At 42.3% G+C, this 24,307-nt stretch overlaps 1 protein-coding gene across 1 annotated transcript in view; it reads right to left on the reverse strand.

Moving 5' to 3' along the window:
• MAP3K5 (mitogen-activated protein kinase kinase kinase 5) overlaps positions 1-24,307 on the reverse strand; it is a 154,317-nt gene that overhangs the window by 84,447 nt on the left and 45,563 nt on the right. The window contains exons 2-3 of the mRNA XM_065400534.1: positions 16,036-16,175; positions 10,302-10,325 (exon numbers count right to left, since the gene is read on the reverse strand). Of these exons, the coding sequence (XP_065256606.1) occupies positions 10,302-10,325; positions 16,036-16,175 (164 nt within the window). The remainder of the gene's footprint in view (positions 1-10,301; positions 10,326-16,035; positions 16,176-24,307) is intronic.

The following is a 24,307-nucleotide window of genomic DNA, read 5'->3' on the forward strand; positions in this document are numbered from 1 at the left end:
CACAGCAGGGCAGTGGTGCACCCATGAACAATGAATTGCAGGACCAGGGCCTTACAATATTTAATCAGCAGCAGTGGCGAGCAAAGTTTTGCAACCTAGGGGTGATGGGTCATTATTGGGGGTGGCTGCATTCCTCTGCTGCTGCTGCTGCCTCCTCCTTGCCCCATCGAGAGGGCACCGACCACCCACAGCAGCACCTTCTGCACCCGGAACCACAACCCTAATCCCAGGCCAGTGCAGAAGGGAGGCTCAAGGGTAAAGGGAGAAGGGGAGGGGTGTGCCAGATAGTAAGCCTGCCCTGCACTCACCCAGCAGCAGTAGTTCCCGCCCCATGGGCTAGCTCCCCACTCTGGCCATTGCTGCTTGGCACACAGGGTCACAGCGCCACTCAGGTTGGCCCGGCTGCCCCCTGTCATGATGGAGTGGTGGCCAGGCCAAATTTGAGTGAGTGGCATTGTGACATGTGATCCCTTGCACCATGTTGCAGTGCCCTGAGCAGGGAGTCACACCGATCCCTGTGTAACAGGAGCCTCTGTTCTCAGGTGACAAGACATCACATACACACCTAAAGGCCACGGGGGCGGGAAGGGGGTCACTGTCTTGTTCTCCCTATTAGCTCCACCACTGAGGAGCAGCCAAGGAGTACAACAAGCGGAAGCCGAAATGGCTTTTATTCACCAGAGAGCTACAATCGCACCCAGCGACTGCAGTGCAGACATACCCATAATGCTAATGGACGTACCCTCTTGGAAAGGTGGGGTGCTTTAGCCCAACAGCCATAAATGAAGAGAGGAAAAGAGGTTAGCCAGGCATAACGGTTAACCTTTCCCCTCCCTCTGCTCCAGTTATGGGAGAAGGAAAGGCAGCAACTGGCCTATGGCCAACACAGGAAGTGAAGGTACATCCTACTTCTAATTAACTGTCTTTTCTTAGGAAGAGTGTTGGGGAGACAAAACTAGGAGAAAGGCTTATGTGGCTGGCAATTTATTCTTAGGGTATTTTACTTCCTGATGTTTATTCAGAGAATTAACCAAAAAAAATTAAATAAAAATAAAACTGTGACTAGCTTGTGGGGAAGATTCTGAGACCTCTGGGACATTGTCAAGCAGAGTTTTTAAATAAAAAACAACACTGGAAAAGGATGTTTTTCAGCTTTTGAAACCCACAAGACTCAAAAGCTCATTCTGGTATGATTCTTGGATCACCTCCAGAAATAGAGTACTAACCCCTTCATAACCTTACAAACAGGAAAGCTGCTCTTTCTTTAGTGTATCTGAGTGCTTTTCATTCATTTTTGATCAACAGTTCTTGAGAACCCAATCCTGAACTCACTTTTTTGCACGAATATAATTTTGAATGGAATAATAAAGCAAGCAAACTTGTAGTCACACACATTTTTACTGTTAAAAACAAAACAAAACAAAACAAACAAAAAAACTGTTCAACTTGCACTGCCTTGAAATGAAATATAAATTTACTTTCTGGCCCTCAAGAAAGAAGCAAGCAAAGAATACAGAAAATTGTTAGACCTGAAGAAGAGCTCTGTGTAAGCTCGAAAGCTTCTCTCTATCACCAACAGAAGTTGGTCCAATAAAAGATATTGCCTGGTCACCCGCCTTGTCACTACTGACATGAATACGACACAAGGCCCAGTTCTCAATTACACAAGTGCCCTTTCTTTGCCACTCTGGCATTGTAAAGGAGCCGTTAAAATGGGTAGAAATGGCACCCCGACAATACAATTGGACTAAAATTCCATTTTCCAATCAGAGAGACAAGGTGGGTGAGGTAAAATCTTTTATTAGACCAGCTTCTGTTGGTGAGAGAGACAAGCTTGTGAGCTTACACAGAGCTCTTCTTCTGGGAAGCTTTCCAATCAGCTCTATTTAGAATCCCATCATTACTGAAGTCAGTGGGACTACACACATACAAAGATATGCACATGCATAAATGCTTTGCTAGACTGGGGCCAAAATTTTCAACACCTTGCAGAATCAGGCCTCTTATTAAGAGATTATCCATATTGCTGTAAAACAGGGTGTATTTCATCAAACCAGTCAGACTAATTAGAAAATGGAAGCACTAGGAGGAGTCAGTAATGTGTGAGCAAATGTTTATTGCCTAGTGACTAAACAAGTGATTCATTCAAGTGTTTTAAGTGATGTCTTTTTATAATATCCTTTCACAGCTCACTGCCTACTACTACACAACCTTCAAGGCTTATTCTCTGAGCATTTTTCAGATTAAATCTAGTACCTAGAACTATGCAAACTATCAGAAGACTTTGTGTTGCTCACAGCTAGAAGTGTCTGTATCCAACACTCCTTTTTGTCTTGCTTTTTCATCCCTTTAAAAAAAAAAAAAAAAAGCCCCTACTCTGTTTCTTTAAGATACAATAAAAGTTCCTGGTATTCACTTTAATTACATTCTGAATGTTAGAAGGAGGAAAGAAAATCTACATTCCTTTCATTATTCACATCACATATAAAGCCTCTTTATCCTTCACACAGGTTGTTCCTGCATAGAGGGAATGGAAACTCGGTACAATCTGATTCAGAGATCATGTCTTCTTATGTGATTGAAAGCACATCACACAATGTGGGCACTACCATGTTCTAAATAAAGAAAAAAATAGTTTATTTGGCATGCTGTGTGTCAATGTAGGAACTGACATCCTAGGGAAGGGGGTAGGGGTTCCTCCCAACAAACCCACAAATTTAGGAGGATTCACCCCAGGCAAGAGGCAACCTCAACCACGGTCTCCCAACCTCTTGGGTCCCTGACAGCATACCTTCTAGAGGGATCTCCTAACTATCAGCTATCTCCAGGATCTCGCCGGAGGAAAGGGGGAATCTGCACAGGAGGAGGAGTCTTCATTAACTTGCAATGCTTTGCCTTATGGGCTGAGAGAATCTGCTAGTGCACAGCCAACCAGCACAGCCAGAACCCCCCAAATTTAGCTTTTTATTTTCATCTGAGGGAAAAGTTGCCAACAGTCTTGGTAATAGGAACTACTCTCCCTATGGGTTCACTCACATTATGATTCACTTCAGCTTTCTGCAATCCTCCTGCTGGCTCTCTTGAGGCATATCTATGATTATTTCAGTGTTTCTGATGTAAATTTGTCAAAGACAGCAGCTCTCTGACTACACATGGTGCCGTGTGTGACAGATGGCATAACCCTAAAACAAGTTATTAAACCTGTTTTCCCAGAGAATTTTCAGTAATCAAATCATCTTACCATGTGTTGATGGTACAATGAATACAAATACACAGTATGGGCGTTTCTACTCCCACTGAAGCGAATGGGAGCTTTGCTATTGACATGAAAGGGGACAGAATTGGACCCAAGACTTAAAGTCAATTAAAGAGCAGGGCACATTAAAGATATCAGGAATGACCTATAAATCATGTCCCACTTTCATTCGGTGTCCAGATTTAAAGGTACATTCTCACCTTGTATCACACATGAAATTATCACTGTGCATTTCATATGTGGAATAAGGGAAGAATAAGCCCCTTAGTCTTTATAAAGCCTTGGGGTGCCACAAGTCCATATAGGAGGACTCAGTATCTGATTTTGATGGTCTCCACTCCAGATTTCCTCATAAAAGAGTCCTAGATTCTTCCAAGGAGAACCCAGGTAACAAATAAATCAGCCAATGAACTCAAAATATCAAAGAGTCAGCAAGGTTTACTGATCTAAATTCACATTACTGAACAAATCAAAAATATCCTACTGTATTTACACAAGGTTACACCTTTCCCTTCCTTCCCTTACCCTCCCCCTTTCACACACCCCGTCTCTCTTATATATATATATATATATATATATATAAAAATAAAATTCAAAAACAAACAGCGGGTCGCACTACCTATTATTTAGGTTACCCAACCCTTCCTGTCACAATATCCTGTTTTAAGGTGCTTATAACGTTGCCAATCTTCAGCCATTTGTGATGAAATTGTGCAGCCTGGGTGGGATCTAGCCGAGGCTGATATATATTATATTTTGAAAACCTCAGCTAATAGTTGAGCTGTCCCCAAAGATAAGGCAAAGCTGTTGTTCTGAAGTGTTAATGTTCCGGTGCCCCCATGCCTTGGAGCAGGGGCTTGAAATTTGGTAGGGAGTGGGGCCCTTTCATTGGGGATGTGTCTGTTGCTGTTCCCACGGGGGGGAAAACACCCAAATTTGGCCAAATTACAAGCCTTTGAAAAATCACAATTCACTCATGCTCAGGAGAGACTTCTTAGAAGATTCCATCCTCACTGAGCAGGGTTGAGCCTCTCACAGCTCCTAGCACTGAGCAGACTGCATGCACCATCCCCACAGAGCAACTGAGCATGCTCCCTCCAAGTTCAGTTACCTGCACAGTGTGGACCTGCTCTGGGAACAAATCAGGGTTATGTAGTGAAGGAGACTGTTGTCTTTAGGACTCCTGCTTCATTTGTTGCAGAAGACTGAAGGTGTTTAGTGAATGAGATGAGGATTGCAGGAAGAGAAAGGGCAGTCTTATGAGTAAGGCAGCTGAATGCAACCCGGACGGGGAACTGGATTCTACCCCTGATTCTGCCATAGAGTTCCAATGTGATGCTAAGCAAGTCACTTAAACCAAACTTTCCACAGATGGTCACTAATTGTGTGTGCCTCAGTCTCTGGGTGCCTGATTTGAGACCCTGGGGTTTGATTTGCAGAAAGCTGACCACTCACAGCTCCAATTGAAATCAACAGGAGCTGTGCTTTGAACATGTAAAGTGCTAACTACTCTGAAGAATCAGGTCCTACGTGTCTCAAATTGGGCACTCAAAATCAGCAGATACTTTTGACCTTAATCTTTGTGGCTCAGCTCCCCATCTGTAACAAGGGATAACAGCACCCCCACATCTCACAGATTTCTGAATCACTCACATACTGAAGTGATAAGCACCACAGAAAAGCCTATGAGGAAATTAATGACTCTGTTGTAAGAGCAGAATTAGAGCAGTGTGCAGTAAATAATTCATTGAACAATGAGGAGAAAAGATATTGAACAGTTGCTCATTAAGTGAGCACTGAGGTTATAGTATTTTATATATCACCAGACTTGCTACCACTGACCACCTGCTCGCCTCACCTAGCACAATGGGGCCTCAATATATTGATCATGGCCTATGGCACTACAGTAGTATGTCTATTATAAATAAGATAATGATAATAATACCGTGGTTGTCATTAAAAATGCAATAAATTATCCACGGTTAGCACTGTGTGGTATCTGCAATACCACATTAACATTCCTTTACTTAGATACCTCAGCATCAAACCACCTGCCCCACAGGAAAACCTGTGGCAGGGAACAGTAATGGAGGATGACTTTGTGAGCTAACTCTCATAGGCTTCCCTCCCAGATCATTCTGTCAGACATAGGATGCAGAGCTGGTGGAAGCTGCCCATGCCTTGTTCCAACCACTTTTTGGCCTGCCACAGCCCAGACCAGCTCAGAGAAGGCAATACAGTGGGATCAGCATGCCCTGCCTGCATGCTGTACTGAGAGCCAACAGGCCAGAGCAGGCAGCCAGGTCAGCTCCACAGGACTGGAGCTGCTGTGGATGAGAGTGGGGCAGGTTCGACAACTTTAAATGGTGCACCATCACCCCAGGTTTCAGAGGATAGGTGGGGATTATAAAAGTTCCCCCTTCCACTGTGTGGAAGACACCATGGGGGCAGCCCCCAAACCCAAACCCATTCTACGGTCAGGTTCACCACCCGGAGGCCCCACACCTCCTCAGCAACAATGGGTCTCTGGCATGCCCCGTGCCAGATCCCTCACACCAGGGCTCCATTGGAGGAACACTGCCAGGGCTTCCTAAGCAATCCCTCAGGACATGCCTTAAATGGAGGCTCTGCTGTCACGGAGAGGAGCTGTGGAAAAATATTACAGTCACAAACTATATAACATTTCCACTCATAGCTCCCAGGGGCCAGTGGGGAAAAATGTACATCCTTTCTGGCCCACCCTGGCCTCTCTATTCCCTAACCCTCTCCCATGTGGATACCCTGAACCTGCCTTTTATGGGGTCCAGTGGAAGGGAGTAACACTGCCACAGAGGTGGTTAACCCTCCTTTTGTGTCGAAGGTTGTTCTCCTCTCCATCCTGCACTGATCTTAGAGGTGATCAGTCTAACAATTATTGTCTATTTTCATATACCTATGGAAACTGCTGAGATTATTTATTGCTTCAATATAGTGTGAGGAGGGGGCTTAAAACCTATGGGATGCTCAATGATTCTTTTCTTTATCAAGGAGCTATTTCATGAGTTTTGGTAATATCGGTAATTCTGGTAATATTTTTAGAAATACTGTACAATTACGTAAACATTTACATAGCTTAAGCTTTGTTTGACTCAAAACATCCACATCACATCAACTTTTCACATATTCCAATTAGAACTGAAATAAAAGTCACTCATATTGCCATTAACCTGAACAGCAGTTATTTGTCCCCATAAGTAAAATGTAAGCCATAGAGGATTGGATTAAATAGAAATTGACCAGCTAGCATAAGCAAAGTGCAGCCTTTATGCCAACATTTTTTTAAAAACAGCATCCCTTTTAATAAGAATTTTTAGAATGGCTCCGCTGGCTGCTTTTTTGACCTCAAAAACTATGCTTAAATGCATAAACATCAAAATAGCTCTCTTCTATCAAACCACCTTTGTTTCTAAGGTTATTGCAATATACAGAATAAATACTTTTGTTGTTTTCAAACTTTATCCAGTGGATAACTGTAAAATCACATTGTAACAGGAAATGACCATTTGCGGTTATCTTCCCCTACTCTGCCCACAAAAACTTTGCTGTCGTTTAACCTACCGGTATAATATTGGCTATTACTCTGAAGGAGAAAATCCTGTTGCAACAAAAAACAAAACAGCTGGCAATGAATTTTTGTAGGAAGACAAAGTTCAAAAGAAACAAACACCAATTACTTATGACACACACATACACACACCTATTTTGCAACTCATTTAACCCCTTGGTGACAAGGTATCCTGTTGTTCCATTGCTGGAAACATATGTATGTTACATAAAACACCACGCACTAGCGTTTCAGGGAATGGAAACATTTTTTCAGATAACTATTCATATGCTTCAGTTCAATGCCTAATAGAAGATCCTTTATATAACTACAACTTACAAGATCATTGCCCTGTTCCATTCATTACCTCTGAAGCATCTGGCATTGGCCACTGTAGGAAGACAGGACACCAGGCTAGATGGACCATTGGTCTGACCCAGTATGGCTGTTCTTATGTTCACTGATTTATCTTTCTCCAATTTATTTTTTAGTCCAATCTTAAAGCACTGTACAAACAGTGACTTAAACAGACCTCATAGACCCTATCGGGCAAGAATTATACCCACTTTATAGCCAGGGAAACGGAGGCACAAATAAATTAAGGGGAAGATTTTCAAAGACACAGTGTTTAACTCCCACTGACAGTAAACAGAAGCTGGGCACTTAACTGCTCTTTGGAAATCCCTCTCCAAGTGACTTGTCGAGGTCACGTAGTAAATCACTGGAGGGGTTGTGAAGAGAACCCAGATCTACTGACACTCTCCCCTGTTCTAAGCACTAGGGTTTGCTTCCTCACAAAAAAGAGGTTTCTAAGCACACCCAGGTAACATCAATAATCCTCCAAGGACACATTTTATATAGTATTTATAGAAACTGGGTTTTTTTAAAGCCAGATGACAAGTCCACCATTCTCCCTTCCAATTTAGATGTAATATAGAGCATCTCTTAATCAGAGTAGTAATGTCAAGTTACCAACCTTCTTTCTGAGTCTCAGCAACTGTCATATAAACATTAACAGGCAATGTTTTCACATTAGTCTACTCTATGTGATACTGCCTGTTCATTTCCTGACAGCAGGGTTTCCTCCATTTATTTGCCTTTTCATATCCAGGACAATCAGCCCTTTACCAAAATGTTTGCCTTTAAAAACATTCTTGCAAGCTAATTCACAGCAGAAATGGCATTGCTCTCAAGCCTATCCTTATTTTTAAATGCCTAAGTGATCATTTAGTCCATTTTTACCTCTGGAAGATGTGGGAGGATCTTTTTGTCGCAGTGATGTCATCAATTCTCAGAATGCCCGCACAAGCACTTTTACAAGAAGTTAAAAGAAAGAATTTTTACCTGTCATTCTTTTCAATTTCTTAACAGAAAATGATCAGAAAGTCTACTGCTACTTTAAGTTCAGTTTTAGGGCCAAATTCTGCACTGATTTCTCTGAGTCCTCTTAGAAACCATGCCAATTTTCTTAGATAAATAAATTTATCTACCTAAAAAGTTATCTCAGTGTTTGCAGTAGTCAGGAAAATACAAGGGAAGATTGCAGCTACTGAATTTATCTATCATCTGAGGTAAAATTGGCAAATTCCTAAGATTAAACACTATATGCCTTAATCAGGAAAGCCCACTCAAGTAAACAGGATGGAATGGGTGTAAATGAAGAGGGTTTTGAACAATATTTCTGTGTCAACACTGTTATAAAAATTAATGGCCTAAAACCTGGCTATCCTCTCAGGCTCCCAGGGCAGTATGTCTATAACATAAGGAAAGGAAGATTTACAAGGCAATTCCAGAAAATGAATGGATCCTGAGCAGCATACGTGTATAGAGCAGGGGTAGGCAACCTATGGCACGCGTGCCAAAGGTGGCACGCGAGCTGATTTTCAGTGGCACTCACACTACCCAGGTCCTGGCCACCGGTCCGGGGGGCTCTGCATTTTAATTTAATTTTAAATGAAGCTTTTTAAACATTTTAAAAACCTTATTTACTTTACATACAACAATAGTTTAGTTATATATTATAGACTTATAGAAAGATACATTTTAACGTTTTCAGAAGGTATTACTGGCACGCGAAACCTTAAATTAGAATGAATAAATGAAGACTCGGCACACCACTTCTGAAAGGTTGCCGACCCCTGGTATAGAGCTTCAATGGCTGGCAACCACAGAGCCAGAATATCAGATGAACAGCGCATCTCCAGCACTCTCAATTCCTAGTCATTTCAATGGAAGTCAAAGGAAATCCATACCACAGGCCCTCATTTTGTAAGAAAACCTTCTGCAGTCTCCTCATCTTGTTTCTAGAACAATCTCACCAGATTTCCTTTCCCCATTCAAGGAACTGATACTGCCCCCAAATACCCAGAAGAAAAACAGTTCATTAAGCAAAATTTCCTGTCTGATTTACCCCTTTCACTGACAGTTCTCCGCTGTTACTTATCGTCCATTTACATTCCAGTGATGACAATGAAATGCAAGGATGAACTGGAAACATTCAGCAGTAAATCAAACTGTTAATTAAATTTTAAACATACTGCATAATGAATTTAGTATTATAAAATCAGCATATGATCATTTTATCTTGTTGCCCATACTAACGGTTGTCCACCTACCACATGTATTATTAACCTGCCAATGCCACCTGGCAAGTAAGTCTGCTCAGAGCTTTGTACTGAGTAACATTAGTTTGATCAGACCTGGTCAACCCATGCCTGTTAGGTCTGTGCTGATGTATGCACAGCAGCAGAGGACAATCTTTTACTCTGCAGCAGCAGATCCAGATCAACTGCTGTTGCAGGGAGCCAGCAAGAGCCAACAGTCAGTGCAAGATGCTCTGTAATTGTATCACATCTTTCCTGTGAAAAGAGGGAGTGGAAGTCCCAGCCTCTGCACAGGAATATGCAGAGCAAGTGGATGGGAGTTGGGTGAGTTTGAGTATGCATGTATGACAAAGAAAGAGAGAGAGAGAGAGAGACACACACACACACACACACACACACGATGCTTGCGGTACCGTGTACATACTGCATACAGTTTTTACAAGCAGGAGGACAACACTGCATGTGTTTAAACCAGTTCTGGGGAAGAAAACTAGAAGATAGGAAGAAGAAATTAGGGGGGAAAGACAGAGAAGAGAGAACAAAAACATGGTGGCAAAGAAAAGGGGTGTGTGTGAAAGAAAAATAGGAGAGACAGAGAGGAAAACACTATTGAAGGGTAGAGAAAAGGTAAGGGGGTGAGCATGCTACCTAGCAACAGGTTTATGAAATGATGTATACAGTTTGCTGCTGGGAGTGCAAACATTCGGAATTGTAGTTCAACAGAAATGTGAAATAACTATAATGGGAAACACAGTAGGATAATATTAAATGATCCAGGCAGGAAACGGGACAGTATAAATAATATTAAGTGGGACAGAAATCCAAATTTAATTAAAATTAAAAAAAACCTCCTACTTACATTATTCTTCTGGCAAATAATTTCCTGTAAAAATAAAAATGAATATTAAAAACAGAACTTGAACAACCTTTAGAAGATTTATGTGTTTAATACTGTTGGGCACCGATAAACATTTACAGAAGACCTGGAGGGTAGGTGTTATATTTTCATTCTGTCAAATTGCTGTAAATAATAAGCATCAGCTCTGCAGAGACATTAAGTATTTAGATCAGACGTGGGCAAACTACGGCCCGCGGACCACATCCGGACCGTGGGACCATCCTGCCCGGCCCCTGAGCTCCCAGCCGGGGAGGCTAGTCCCCGGCCCCTCCCCCGCAGCCATGCCGCCACGCGGGCCGCGCTCTGGCCCACCGCTCCCGCTGGGCAGCATGGGGAGCACAGCTGGCTCTGGCCGGGTATCGCGGCTGCGAGCTCCTGCTGCTGGTAAGGGGGCGGGGAGCGGGGGGTCCTGGGGGGCAGTCAGGGAGGAAGGGGCGGTTGGATGGGGCGGAGGTTCTGGGGATGGGGAATAGGGAGGGTTGGGAGTGGGAGTCCTGGGGGCGGGGATGTGGATAGGGGTCGGGAGGGCAGTCAGGGGACAGGGAGCAGGAGGGTTGGATAAGGGGGTGGGATCCCGGGGGGCAGTCAGGGGCAGGGGGTCCCGGGAGGGGGTGGTCAGTGGACGAGGAGCGGAGGGCATTTGGATAGGGGGTGGGAGTCCATGGGGTCTGTCAGGGGGCGGGGGTGTGGATAGGGGTTGGGGCAGTCAGGGGACAGGGAGCAGGGGGTTGGATAGGGGGCGGGGGTCTCAGGAGGGGGTGGTCAGGGGACAAGGAGCAGGGGGGTTGGATGGGTTGGAGGTTCTGAGGGGGGCAGTCAGGGGGCGGGAAGTGGGAGGGGGTGGGGGCCAGGCTGTTTGGGGAGGCACAGCCTTCCCTACCTGGTCCTCCATACAGTTGTGCAACCCCGATGTGGCCCTTGGGCCAAAAAGTTTGCCCACCCCTGATTTAGATATTAACAGATCACTGGAACTGTGGATTTAGCTTACATTTTCTTCATCAAAGTGCACACTAGTCGTCCTTGTCCCTGCCCTAAGGATGAATGCCATGCTAATTTGTGAGACATTTATACTCAACAGGTATCATTTCTACACCGTCTGTAAAAGAGACTGTAAAACTAGCGTAAATGGTAGTTTAAATATTTTTACAATATTCCCAAACTGCACTAGTAGCGTGAATAACTGAGAGCCAGTCCGACCACTTACTACTTGAGTGGTTTGAAATTTAATTTGTACTAATATGTCTCAGGCAAGGGGTGTGTGAAAAATTCCCAGGGTAAATTTGACATTTTATAGTATTTTTAAAAGATTGATCCTGGAGCAGACATGGTTTTGACACGGTAACCCACTATGGGTTACATATTCAAGGCTTCTTCCTGCACACCCCATTGATAGTCTGCTTGTAAAACCACGTTTGAACCCTGATCCTGCTTCTATAGGAATTTTGTTATCGATTCCAGAGGAAGCAGAATTAGCAAATGGCTATTCAGTGTAGCAGTCCACACATGCTTCACTGGGTAGCACTGAGCTTATTCATCTCCATACTAAAAATGGAGGGGGTGTCAAACCAATGGTCTTTACTTCTCAGGCTGCACATATAAAACAACTATACAGCAGCCATGTTTAGTGCTGTAGGGATTCGCCTCAGGCAGTTACTTCCAATGGGGTCTGAAGTCAGGGATGGACTGTACCTGCACATATAGTCCACTACTTTACAGCTGTCAACTTGTCAGTTTATCCCCACCTGCCCTACAGCAGGATTTTATTTACTGTTTTTTGTTGATGCTTGTTTGAGCTGCAAGTTGCAGGCTGCTTTCCCAACATCTGGGTAATTATTTTTAAAATGGTACTGAATTCCTTCTCCCATACCCAAAATTTAAATTTAAAAAATCCCAAATTTAAAAATATGGGGAAAAAGAGGCAAGAAAACCATAATTACACAAAACCATGTGCTCATACATCACCGCTCTTCTAACAGCTGATTGGTGAAAATGCAAGGGGGTGCGCATCTTATTGCATAGGAATCCCTCCTGAGCCACATACACACTTCCATAGCTGTTTTCCAGACCAGGAACCAAAGTAGCTAGGGAGTGGGGCTTTCCATTGTGAACAGGATTTCTCCTGCACACCACAGGAAGCCCTGCTTTTTGTTTTTAAAAATAAATAAATAAAAAGCAGTAACAAGTCCTATCTAGCCAACTTAAGAAACATAAGGGCTTGTCTACAGAATGCATTAGTCCACACCAGAGGGATGTAAATTCTAATGCACACTAGTGTGTCACAGGCTAACTGACCCATGTGGACCCTGCTGGCATTCACTGAAATCTCACTAGTGCGCGTTAACATAGTATTGTTTGAAACGGCGCTATAACAACACGCACTAGGGAGATTTAGTGCATGCCAGCAGGGATCACATGGGCCATTTAGTGTGCAACACACTAGTGCGCACTAGAATTTACACCCCACTAATGCACTATGTAGAGAAGCCCTAGCAGTACAAATAAACCTAGAGTAAATCATTAATCATTAAGTATTGTTATAGAACTTCAATAGGTTACCCAGTAGTGAAGCCAGGTTTGGAGCAGTGGTGGAGCTGGGGGGAGGGCAATGGGCCATTGGTGGTGGCACCTTCATTTATACCTATTGGCTTGAAATGCACCAAACATACACCTAAAGACTCCCACCATCATTAGTTCCGCCACTGAGGTTATCGATTAGCAGGAGGTTTTGTAACTGTGTAAGGGCCTACACCAGAGCCTACTGAAGTCAATGCAAAGATTCTGAGAGAGGAACCATAACAGAACCTGATCTAAAATAGCTAAGAGATTTGTTGTACTCTTGCTAACTCCTATTAAGGGGAATCTTTCCATTAATTATGATGGGCTTTGGATCAGGCCCATTGAGGGAGGAATTTGGACACCTGTGGTCTAGTCCTATAAGCCTTATGCATACTGAGCTCCTGCTGATTTTAATAAGAGTCCTGCACATGGAGGATTGTGGGATCAGGCCCTTAAAACTATGAAGGGTGGAGTTTTCAAAAGTGTCCAATTCCCACGGAGAGTCAATAGTTCGGCATCTGACTCCTTGCAATGTTTTTGAAATTCCCATCCTTATGATTACTTATGCAGTACAGTGGACAATGAGGCCATAGTAAAAGGAGTAATAAAATTGAATTCAAATAGCTATTTTGTCATTAGATTTTTATTTTGAGGGCACAGACCAATACACTCTTGTGTTGAAAAGAGAAAGAAAGAAAGAAAGAAACTTACATGAAAGAGGCTGCTCCTAAGCAGAGCCTTCCTCAGCAGTGTACTCTGAAACTTGCATAGTAGACAAATATTTCTCACTATTTATAAACTGAGAATTATATTTTAATTTAAATAAAACTTGTAATTAAAATGGGTATTTATGAAACTTTCTGGTAGCCACAAAAATTGTTAGTAAGTGACAGGTTATAAACACTGACTTCTCAGTGACTAAGTCATTTTCTGGGTAGTTTTAACAGTGATTTTGACAATCAGAAGAACACTATGCTCAAACAGAAAGTATACCAATAAGGTAGCTCTTATGTTTAATAATAAAGCAGGCTAGAAATTAGCTTAAAGAGGGATGTGCTGTCCAGTGGATTAACACAAGAAGAAAGTTCAAAATGCTAGTTTTATTCACAAATCCAAGGGCACGTCGACACTGTCCCGCAGTTCAAACAATGGTGATGTGAACAGCAGTGTGCACCAAAATGCTGCGCTGTAACTCTCCCCATAAGGGCACTGTGGGTACACACTTCAAGGTTCCTAGTTTTTGTTAACACAGTCCTCTTTAATGAGAGCTAGGAACCTTTTAGTTCATGCCTGCAGTGTTCAGACAGGGAAGTTACAGCAGAGCACTTGGGTGTGCACTGTTATTCACACCCCTGTTGTCCAAACTGTGAGGCAGTTAGACATGACCTGTGTGAGAGGGTTGGGTAGCCTCGTCCAAGTTTACAGTGGAGTTCTGCACTGGTTGGATATGAGACATTGGTGTAGTTCCAGAACTCTGGCTGCAGTGAAGATTCATCAGAGGCAGTATTATTCCAACTATATCTTCTATACATATGCAGAAATCAACAGTGGCTAAGGAGCCAGCATAAATATATATTAACAAAATTCTAATGTAAGATCATTTCTGCAGAAGTTTTAATGGCATGATGTTCTGGGAGAAGGGGTAGTAAAACTAGAGGACATGGTAAATAGTGTGACTGCACTAGTAGTTAAAAGGTGCTGGAGCGAAATACTGTAAATAATGCACAATATCTACATGAGAGGCGGTCTCTGAGCTGTTTGTGCAAAGCAAAGAGGATGGGAGCAGTGGGTCTCCCATCACATAGCGAAAACTATTAGTCCTTGACATGAAAGAGTAACAAATAGCAAGTAATAATGTCCAGTGCTACAAGCTTCAGACATTATATCCAATCAGACTTCACTATGTCAGTCCACCACATGATGGTTTTCCACTACAAGTCTCAATTCTAGTTAATATGACATGCACTAAGAGGTCTCCAATGACTGTGCATGGCCTGGAAGTTTCCTTTCTTAACAAGGGCCATTGGAAGGAACCTTCCTTTGGTCACAGGGACCAAGTCCAGAGGTAAATCTGTACTGTTGTGATTTACTTTTTCATCTGGCTTAGCAGCATGCAAATTGCCCCATCTTAGACTTTCATAGGCCTGCTTACCAAGGTTTAATTTACACCCCCTTCCTAAGGACCTCTGATTTGGGTCCGAGGCTTCTGCAAGCCTGCAAAGACAGGTACTAATCTAAATTTCCATTTTTAAATTAGACTTTGGGAAATTTTTAGAGATTCACTCTCTGCCCAAACAGCTCTGCATCAGGCTTATCGGTGATGTATCATGTGAAGTAATGGTAGTAATGCCTTTATTTTCTGTACATTGCATCTTTACATTTATAAGAACTTGTGTGGCGGCAGCTATCATGTTGTTTCCAGACTTCCTAATACAGAGTGGATGCACTCACTGTACTCTCAAGGATATTTTACTTTTTTAATTGGCTGTTTTCCTTAATCTACAAGGCAAGTGCACGCGGTTGCACTCTGCATTTGGCAAGATATAATATGGAAATCAGGATGTGATTCATAGGTTCATAGACTTTAAGACCAGAAGGGACCACTGTGATCATCCAGTCTGACTTCCTGCAAAATACAGGCCTTAGAACCTCACCCAGTAATCCCTGCATCAACCCGCTAATCTAGAGCATCTCTTTTAAAAAAGACATCCCAAGTTGATGTAATGACTCCAAGTGATGGAGAATCTACCACATTACTAGATAAAATTGCTCCATTGGTTAATTACCCTTACTGTTAAAAATCTGCTCTTTATTTTTAGTCTGAATTCGTCTAGCTTTAGCTTCCAATCTTTGGATATCATTATGCATTTTTCTACTAGATTAAAGAGTAACGGACTATTAGAAATCTCTTCCCCATGTAGGTACTTGCAGACCACGATCAAGTCACCTCCTAATTTTTTCTTGGATAAACTAAACAGACTGAGTTTCTTCAGCATGTCACTGTTTTCCAAACAAGTTTTCCAAACTTCTAATCATTCGTGTAGCTCTTTTCAGAACCCTTGAATGGTCTCTGCATTATCATTAGTAATCTGAGTCTATGTTTAGAAATATGCAAGTGTTAAACATTTTCTTGAGTTACCTTCAATGACTGCAGAGAGTCTGCATTTGTATCACAGTAGAGGATAATGTTGTTGGCCATACTGAAGCTCTCTCTGACTCCCAGGTGGTAGAATAAGGAAGGCTGACGGAAAGCGTCACTCATCTCCACCACTGCAATATCTGCAAAAAGCAATAACAGAATAACCGTAAGTCATACAGTTCCGAAAGGGGAGTACCTAAGCTCTTCTCCTCCACCAGTTGTTGTTTGACAGAGTCTGCATTTTAAAGACGGAAATAAAGAACAGGAGGGTTTCCCCCTTTTTAGTTATCACAGCTGAATTTTCAGTACATAACCAGCAGGAAGTGGTTTCTCTTTACAGCATTTTTTTTTTTTTTTTTTTTTTAAAGAAAGCAGAACTTCATTTCACTAACTAGAAAAGGATAGAATGTCACTGAACAGGAGATAATGGAAAAGCTCATTTTGAGCCTTGCACAAGCACAGGATCTATTTGCCTATCCTATACATGATTTGTGATTGTGGAAAAAACTAATGATATTTTAACTTGTACATTAAAATACTCAAAATGTATTTACTCTGGGAAAGATGTACAAAAAAAATTGCACTGTATCAGTCTCGTTGCATGATAAAAGATAAACCCACAATCTCTGCATTTGAAATTCTACAGAACAATCTACCTTTAAAATTCAGTGCAGAAGAAAGTAAAAGACAAGAGAGACAAAGTGATATATATTTATTTTGATTTATATAAGAAGAGGGAGGAATCCCAAATCCCTAGGTACCCCAACACAAATTACAATGTAAACATAGACCTTGACCCAGCCAACAGGTCTGTGCATGCAGAACTCTGCTCATATGAACAAAGTAAAGCACATGTGTAAGTGCTTGTAGAATGGGGGCCACAGTCCTTCCAGGCACCTGTACACCCAAATCAAGCGCACACAAATAAATTAAGTGCCTAAGCTGATGCATCCCCAGCTTCACTTTTCCAAACTTATAGCAATGCCATGACCAAACAAAAATCAAACTACAAAATTCATTAATTGCAGCTCACATTTATGAGGATGTTTATTAAATCAAGTAGCTCTCTTCTCCTGCAATACCCTTGTGGAGTCAAAAAATGTACTACATTAAGAGAACTGACTCATCTCTGCTTCTCACGCACACACCATCTGTCTCTTGCACCCACCTCACTTCCTCCTCGAGTCAGCCAAAATATATGGATTTTAAAGAAAAAAAAGAAAGAGTCAAATGGGTTATGTAAACTATTGGTTGTTATAAAGAATCTGCTTTCCTTTCAACCTCCATGATTACCTGAGAGAGGTTCTCTTTTAGAAGCTTCAAATGTTTTGTTTTCTTCGAGTGAATGGGACTGAAAGCAATTCTCTATCCATTTACATTTTCTTTCAATTATAGTCTATTACAGCAAAGAAGAACAGAAATGTAATACGCAAATATTACCTCTCGCTCTCTCCCTCTCTTGCACACACAAATATGTACCATAACATTAAATGGGAAGGGGGGGCTGGAAGAAGAGAGCAGGAGAGAGAGGGGAAAGTGTAACAAGAGCCGAATAAGTAGTATGATAATGCCACTGTACGTTATCTCTGTGTGATTATGCTTCTTTAAAAAAAAAAAAAAAAGTTACACTGCAGCAAGTTCTCCTTTTAAAGTATTTTTTTTAACTATTGTTACTCATGTCTGCGAGTGTCTGACAATTTCTTGCAATACCCTTGAAAAACTTTATTGCACTAAGTTAAGGATCTTTGGAATCTATTGTATTCAATGCAAAGGTTATGTATTATTCTGGGCCAGGATGATCAAAGGACTATACTGAACAATGTGTCAGACAAGAATGACCTTTTGGAACAAAACGTCAAATGGAATTCCTGGGAAATATCACGGGGAAGGTGAATACAAAGGCCTTACATTGGTTATTCAAAAAAACCATCCTTTTGAAGCTATGCCCTGAGGAGAGAACCACTGTCTGATTTATTCAGAGATTCATAGATTCTAGGACTGGAAGGGACCTCGAGAGGTCATCGAGTCCAGTCCCCTGCCCGCATGGCAGGACCAAATACTGTCTAGACCATCCCTGATAGACATTTATCTAACCTACTCTTAAATATCTCCAGAGATGGAGATTCCACAACCTCCCTAGGCAATTTATTCCAGTGTTTAACCACCCTGACAGTTAGGAACTTTTTCCTAATGTCCAACCTAGACCTCCCTTGCTGCAGTTTAAGCCCATTGCTTCTTGTTCTATCCTTAGAGGCTAAGGTGAACAAGTTTTCTCCCTCCTCCTTATGACACCCTTTTAGATACCTGAAAACTGCTATCATGTCCCCTCTCAGTCTTCTCTTTTCCAAACTAAACAAACCCAATTCTTTCAGCCTTCCTTCATAGGTCATGTTCTCAAGACCTTTAATCATTCTTGTTGCTCTTCTCTGGACCCTTTCCAATTTCTCCACATCTTTCTTGAAATGCGGTGCCCAGAACTGGACACAATACTCCAGCTGAGGCCTAACCAGAGCAGAGTAGAGCGGAAGAATGACTTCTTGTGTCTTGCTCACAACACACCTGTTAATACATCCCAGAATCATGTTTGCTTTTTTTGCAACAGCATCACACTGTTGACTCATATTTAGCTTGTGGTCCACTATAACCCCTAGATCCCTTTCTGCCGTACTCCTTCCTAGACAGTCTCTTCCCATTCTGTATGTGTGAAACTGATTTTTTCTTCCTAAGTGGAGCACTTTGCATTTGTCTTTGTTAAACTTCATCCTGTTTAACTCAGACCATTTCTCCAATTTGTCCAGATCATTTTGAATTATGACCCTGTCCTCCAAAGCAGTTGCAATCCCTCCCAGTTTGGTATCATCCGCAAACTTAATAAGCGTACTTTCTATGCCAATATCTAAGTCGTTAATGAAGATATTGAACAGAGCCGGTCCCAAAACAGACCCCTGCGGAACCCCACTCGTTATGCCTTTCCAGCAGGATTGGGAACCATTAATAACAACTCTCTGAGTACGGTTATCCAGCCAGTTATGCACCCACCTTATAGTAGCCCTATCTAAATTGTATTTGCCTAGTTTATCGATAAGAATATCATGCGAGACCGTATCAAATGCCTTACTAAAGTCTAGGTATACCACATCCACAGCTTCTCCCTTATCCACAAGACTCGTTATCCTATCGAAGAAAGCTATCAGATTGGTTTGACATGATTTGTTCTTTACAAATCCATGCTGGCTGTTCCCTATCACCTTACCACCTTCCAAGTGTTTGCAGATGATTTCCTTAATTACTTGCTCCATTATCTTCCCTGGCACAGAAGTTAAACTAACTGGTCTGTAGTTTCCTGGGTTCTTTTTATTTCCCTTTTTATAGATGGGCACTATATTTGCCCTTTTCCAGTCTTCTGGAATCTCTCCCGTCTCCCATGATTTTCCAAAGATAATAGCTAGAGGCTCAGATACCTCCTCTATTAGCTCCTTGAGTATTCTAGGATGCATTTCATCAGGCCCTGGGGACTTGCAGGCATCTAACTTTTCTAAGTGATTTTTAACTTGTTCTTTTTTTATTTTATCTGCTAAATCTACCCCCTTCCCATTAGCATTCACTATGTTAGGCATTCCTTCAGACTTCTCGATGAAGACCGAAACAAAGAAGTCATTAAGCATCTCTGCCATTTCCAAGTTTCCTGTTACTGTTTCTCCCTCTTCACTAAGCAGTGGGCCTACCCTGTCTTTGGTCTTCCTCTTGCTTCTAATGTATTGATAAAAAGTCTTCTTGTTTCCCTTTATTCCCGTAGCTAGTTTGAGCTCATTTTGTGCCTTTGCCTTTCTAATCTTGCCCCTGCATTCCTGTGTTGTTTGCCTATATTCATCCTTTGTAATCTGTCCTAGTTTCCATTTTTTATATGACTCCTTTTTATTTTTTAGATCATGCAAGATCTCGTAGTTAAGCCAAGGTGGTCTTTTGCCACATTTTCTATCTTTCCTAACCAGCGGAATAGCTTGCTTTTGGGCCCTTAATAGTGTCCCTTTGAAAAACTGCCAACTCTCCTCAGTTGTTTTTCCCCTCAGTCTTGATTCCCATGGGACCTTACCTATCAGCTCTCTGAGCTTACCAAAATCTGCCTTCCTGAAATCCATTGTCTCTATTTTGCTGTTCTCCCTTCTACCCTTCCTTAGAATTGCAAACTCTATGATTTCATGATCACTTTCACCCAAGCTGCCTTCTATTTTCAAATTCTCAACGAGTTCCTCCCTATTTGTTAAAATCAAGTCTAGAACAGCTTCCCCCCAGTAGCTTTTTCAACCTTCTGAAATAAAAAGTTGTCTGCAATGCAGTCCAAGAATTTGTTGGATAGTCTGTGCCCCGCTGTGTTATTTTCCCAACATATATCCGGATAGTTGAAGTCCCCCATCACCACCAAATCTTGGGCTTTGGATGATTTTGTTAGTTGTTTAAAAAAAGCCTCATCCACCTCTTCCACTTGGTTAGGTGGCCTGTAGTAGACTCCTAGCATGACATCACCCTTGTTTTTTACCCCTTTTAGCCTAACCCAGAGACTCTCAACACTTCCATCTCCTATGTCCATCTCTACCTCAGTCCAAGTGTGTACATTTTTAATATATAAGGCAACACCTCCTCCCTTTTTCCCGTCTATCCTTCCTGAGCAAGCTGTATCCATCCACACCAACATTCCAATCATGTGTATTATCCCACCAAGTTTCAGTGATGCCAACAATGTCATAGTTGTATTTATTTATTAGCACTTCCAGTTCTTCCTGCTTATTACCCATACTTCTCGCATTTGTATATAGGCATCTAAGATAATGGTTTGATCTTTCCTCCCAGTTTTGTCCTGACCCTCCTTTCTCTCTGCCAATATAGCCCACACCCCCTCTCATTTCCGACCCATCTCCCAGGTCTCCATGTTCCCCACTTACCTGCGGGCTTTGCTCACCTGTCCCCGTCGAACCTAGTTTAAAGCCCTCCTCACTAGGTTAGCCAGTCTGTGTCCAAATAGGGTCTTTCCCCTGATGATTAGCTGTTCCCGAAGGGTGGAGGAAATCAAAGGCTTATAAAGAAATAGGCTGATCTGAGCAGTCTTTGTGCTAGTTCTGAGCTGAGGCTGTGAACTTGTCATCACAGAAAAACACATGGATGGGTTTGAAGAATTAACTCCTATCAGAGCCCCTGCTGGAGTTGGGGGTGAACTCTGGTAAGCTTTTCAGCATGCATGTAGTTTCTTTTATTGTTTTTAATATGTTTTCTCGGTGATGCTTTCACCTAAAGAATACAAGAGGTTGCTTAGAAAGAGCTGTGTGTACCTTATAACTGCAGGCAATTACGCTGTGTATAACCTCTGGAGAGTAAGCAAAGCATAGCTGCTGACCGGTAGGCTGTCTGGCTTGCAGTGGAACTGTGCAGCATGGGAAAAAAACCTGGTAAGGAGGGTGAGACGTGCATCTCCACGCAAGAGAGGTGATGACTGGGAGCCAGAAGCCTAAAAGTGGGTGTCCTCGATGGACCACGGAGAGGAAATACAGGTGGAGTTGCTCTGAACTGTGACAACGTGAGTTTATCTTGAGCAATTTTAAGCTATGGTATACTTTTCTTGTCATGGTGCTAAGAGGGGAATTTGAGCAACTTTCCATTATGTTTAACTCTTAAATTTTACAAGATGGTTTTGAAACTCTTATGGAAAAAAAGAGTAACAGAAATAATATAAAATAAGAAGAAACAAAAATAATTTCAAAGCACGCAGGCTGAAACCAGACAAAAAATATGGAAGACATTTGAGATCATCCTTTGCGAGCACTGCTTAAATCTCATGTTCTCACGATCATGGGAAAACACAGTCTATAAGAACTCAGCCCATTAGAGATTAAACTCATCTTGCTTATCATTTTGCATAGCAGCAGTTTATGAGCGAAATAGATAGCATTTTATGAGCACGTTATCTCTGCCATCTGAGAGTATTATTATCTTCTAGCATCAACAAACCTCCCTCAGGAGAGAATCCATTTCCTGCAGCCCTTCGAGCAAGGAACAGAGAAAAGCCCCAACCTTTGGCAATGTTTTGCTGCAGGGGATCTAAAGCTTTTTCCTTGCACTGCCCCCACGCTGCTACCTCACTCTTGGTGTCACATGGCCAAGTGCACTCCCACTCGGTGTCTTCTTCCTGACACTCTCAAATTAGGGTAATACATAAACACAGAGAAAGCTGGGCCATTAGAAGGAGGTGCAGGTATAGGTGTGGGTGCGAGTGTAAATTTCACAAAATTTATGGCAGCATCCTCTCTTATCTATATCTATGGACTTACATAGCTCTCATCACCACATTATAAGAGTGGCTCCCAAGTATTTAAAAATAGAAACAACCATCTCACTCGCTTTCTTCCTGACTAGCCTGTAAGAGAAATAGCTTGATTAGTTTATAGGTGTACGTTTGGATTAGGTTATAGGTTTATAGGCTTGGATTATGTCTGTGTACGAGAGAGAGAGAATGTGTGTGTTGTGTGTGTGGAGAAATTATTGGGAGAAAGCTAGGCCAAAGAAATGACCTATGGATTTAGTTAGGAATAATGTGAGGCCTATGGTCAATCCCATCTCTTGCAGGAGTACTGTATGTCCGTATTCTAAATCCAGCTTCCCGGAAGTTCTGTCTCCCATTTTACAGGCTTCTGCAGTGTAGCTGTCACAGGAGGTCTTGGTTAAGAAGGGAATGGAAATCTCTCTAGTAGATGGAGCTAGTCCAGTAGTTGGAACTCCTGGATATCAGGATAGAAACATTGAATTTTACTTTGAATTCAATAAGGAGTCAGCACATGGAGTGCAGAACAAGGGAATGCATTCACAGCAGTTTGTGTTGCTAAGCAGACAGACTGCTGTATTTTGTAGTGGATTTTTCAGGCTTCATTCCTAGATATAAACTGCAATAATCTTGCCAAGAGCTCACAAATAGGTGGATCGCTGGACGCTGGGACCAGATCTGCGTCCAACGGGATAAGGAACAATTGTCTAATAGCATACATACCCTGTCTTGTCCATCTTCTTCCACAGACATCAACAGAGCAAATTCCTCAAACCAGGAAGGGATTGGGGGTGAATCTAATGATCAATTTCTAAATTCGTTATAAAGACCTTCTCATTTCTGTAGTGTGTGAACGGGGATTTTAAAAAGCGAGACTAATACTTGAAGGGCCAAATCTGATTCTATCGAATCCATGACAAAAATTTAGTTGGACCAGGATTTGATCTAGCCTACAGATTATATTGGTCATGAGTATATAAAATGCCAGAACCTCATTTGACATAGCTCTGTGACCGTGGTATTCTATCACTGCCATCAAAAGAAGAAATTAATCCCTTTAATGTACTGTTGCAGTAGGGGACCTGTTTATCTGTCTTCCATTGACTGGAAAGTATTGCTTTACAAGTTATAAAGCAGCATTTCAGCAAAGGTTACTGTAATATTTACAGATCTGCAGTGAAGTAAAACCGCCTTTCAGTCCATATATCAAAATATTCGCACTTCCCCTTTAAGGGGAGAGAAACCATAATATACGGGTGAAATTCACCTGTGGTATGAACAGAAGACAAAGTCTTCTCAACATCTAAGCCCTATAGAATCATAGAAGATTAGGGTTGGAAGAGACCTCAGGAGATCATCTAGCCCAACCCCCTGCTCAAAGCAGGACCAACCCCAACTAAATCATCCCAGCCATGGCTTTGTCAAGCCGGGCCTTAAAAATTCCACCACCTCCCTAGGTAACCCATTCCAGTGCTTCACCACCCTCCTAGTGAAATAGATTTTTCTAATATCCAACCTAGACCTCCCCCACTGCAACTTGAGACCATTACTCCTTGTCCTGTCATCTGCCACCACTGAGAACAGCCTAGCTCCCACCACTGAGAACAGCCTAGCTCCACCCTCGTTGGAACCCCCCTTCAAGTAGTTGAAGGCTGCTATCAAATCCCCCCTCACTCTTCTCTTCTGCAGACTAAACAATCCCAGTTCCCTCAGCCTCTCCTTGTAAGTCATGTGCCCCAGGCCCCTAATCATTTTCGTTGCCCTCTGCTGGACTCTCTCCAATTTGTCCACATCCTTTCCGTATTGGGGGGCCCAAAACTGGACGCAATACTCCAGATGTGGCCTCACCAGTGCCGAATAGAGGGGAATAATCACTCCTGTGCTCTTGTTGGTGCCATGGCTGGCAAACCACTCAGGAGGTTTCTCTGCACATCCTGTGTATTGCAAAGGGAGAGAATCTGC

Source organism: Emys orbicularis, chromosome 3, assembly GCF_028017835.1.
Source record: "Emys orbicularis isolate rEmyOrb1 chromosome 3, rEmyOrb1.hap1, whole genome shotgun sequence".
Taxonomy (NCBI): Eukaryota; Metazoa; Chordata; order Testudines; family Emydidae; genus Emys; species Emys orbicularis.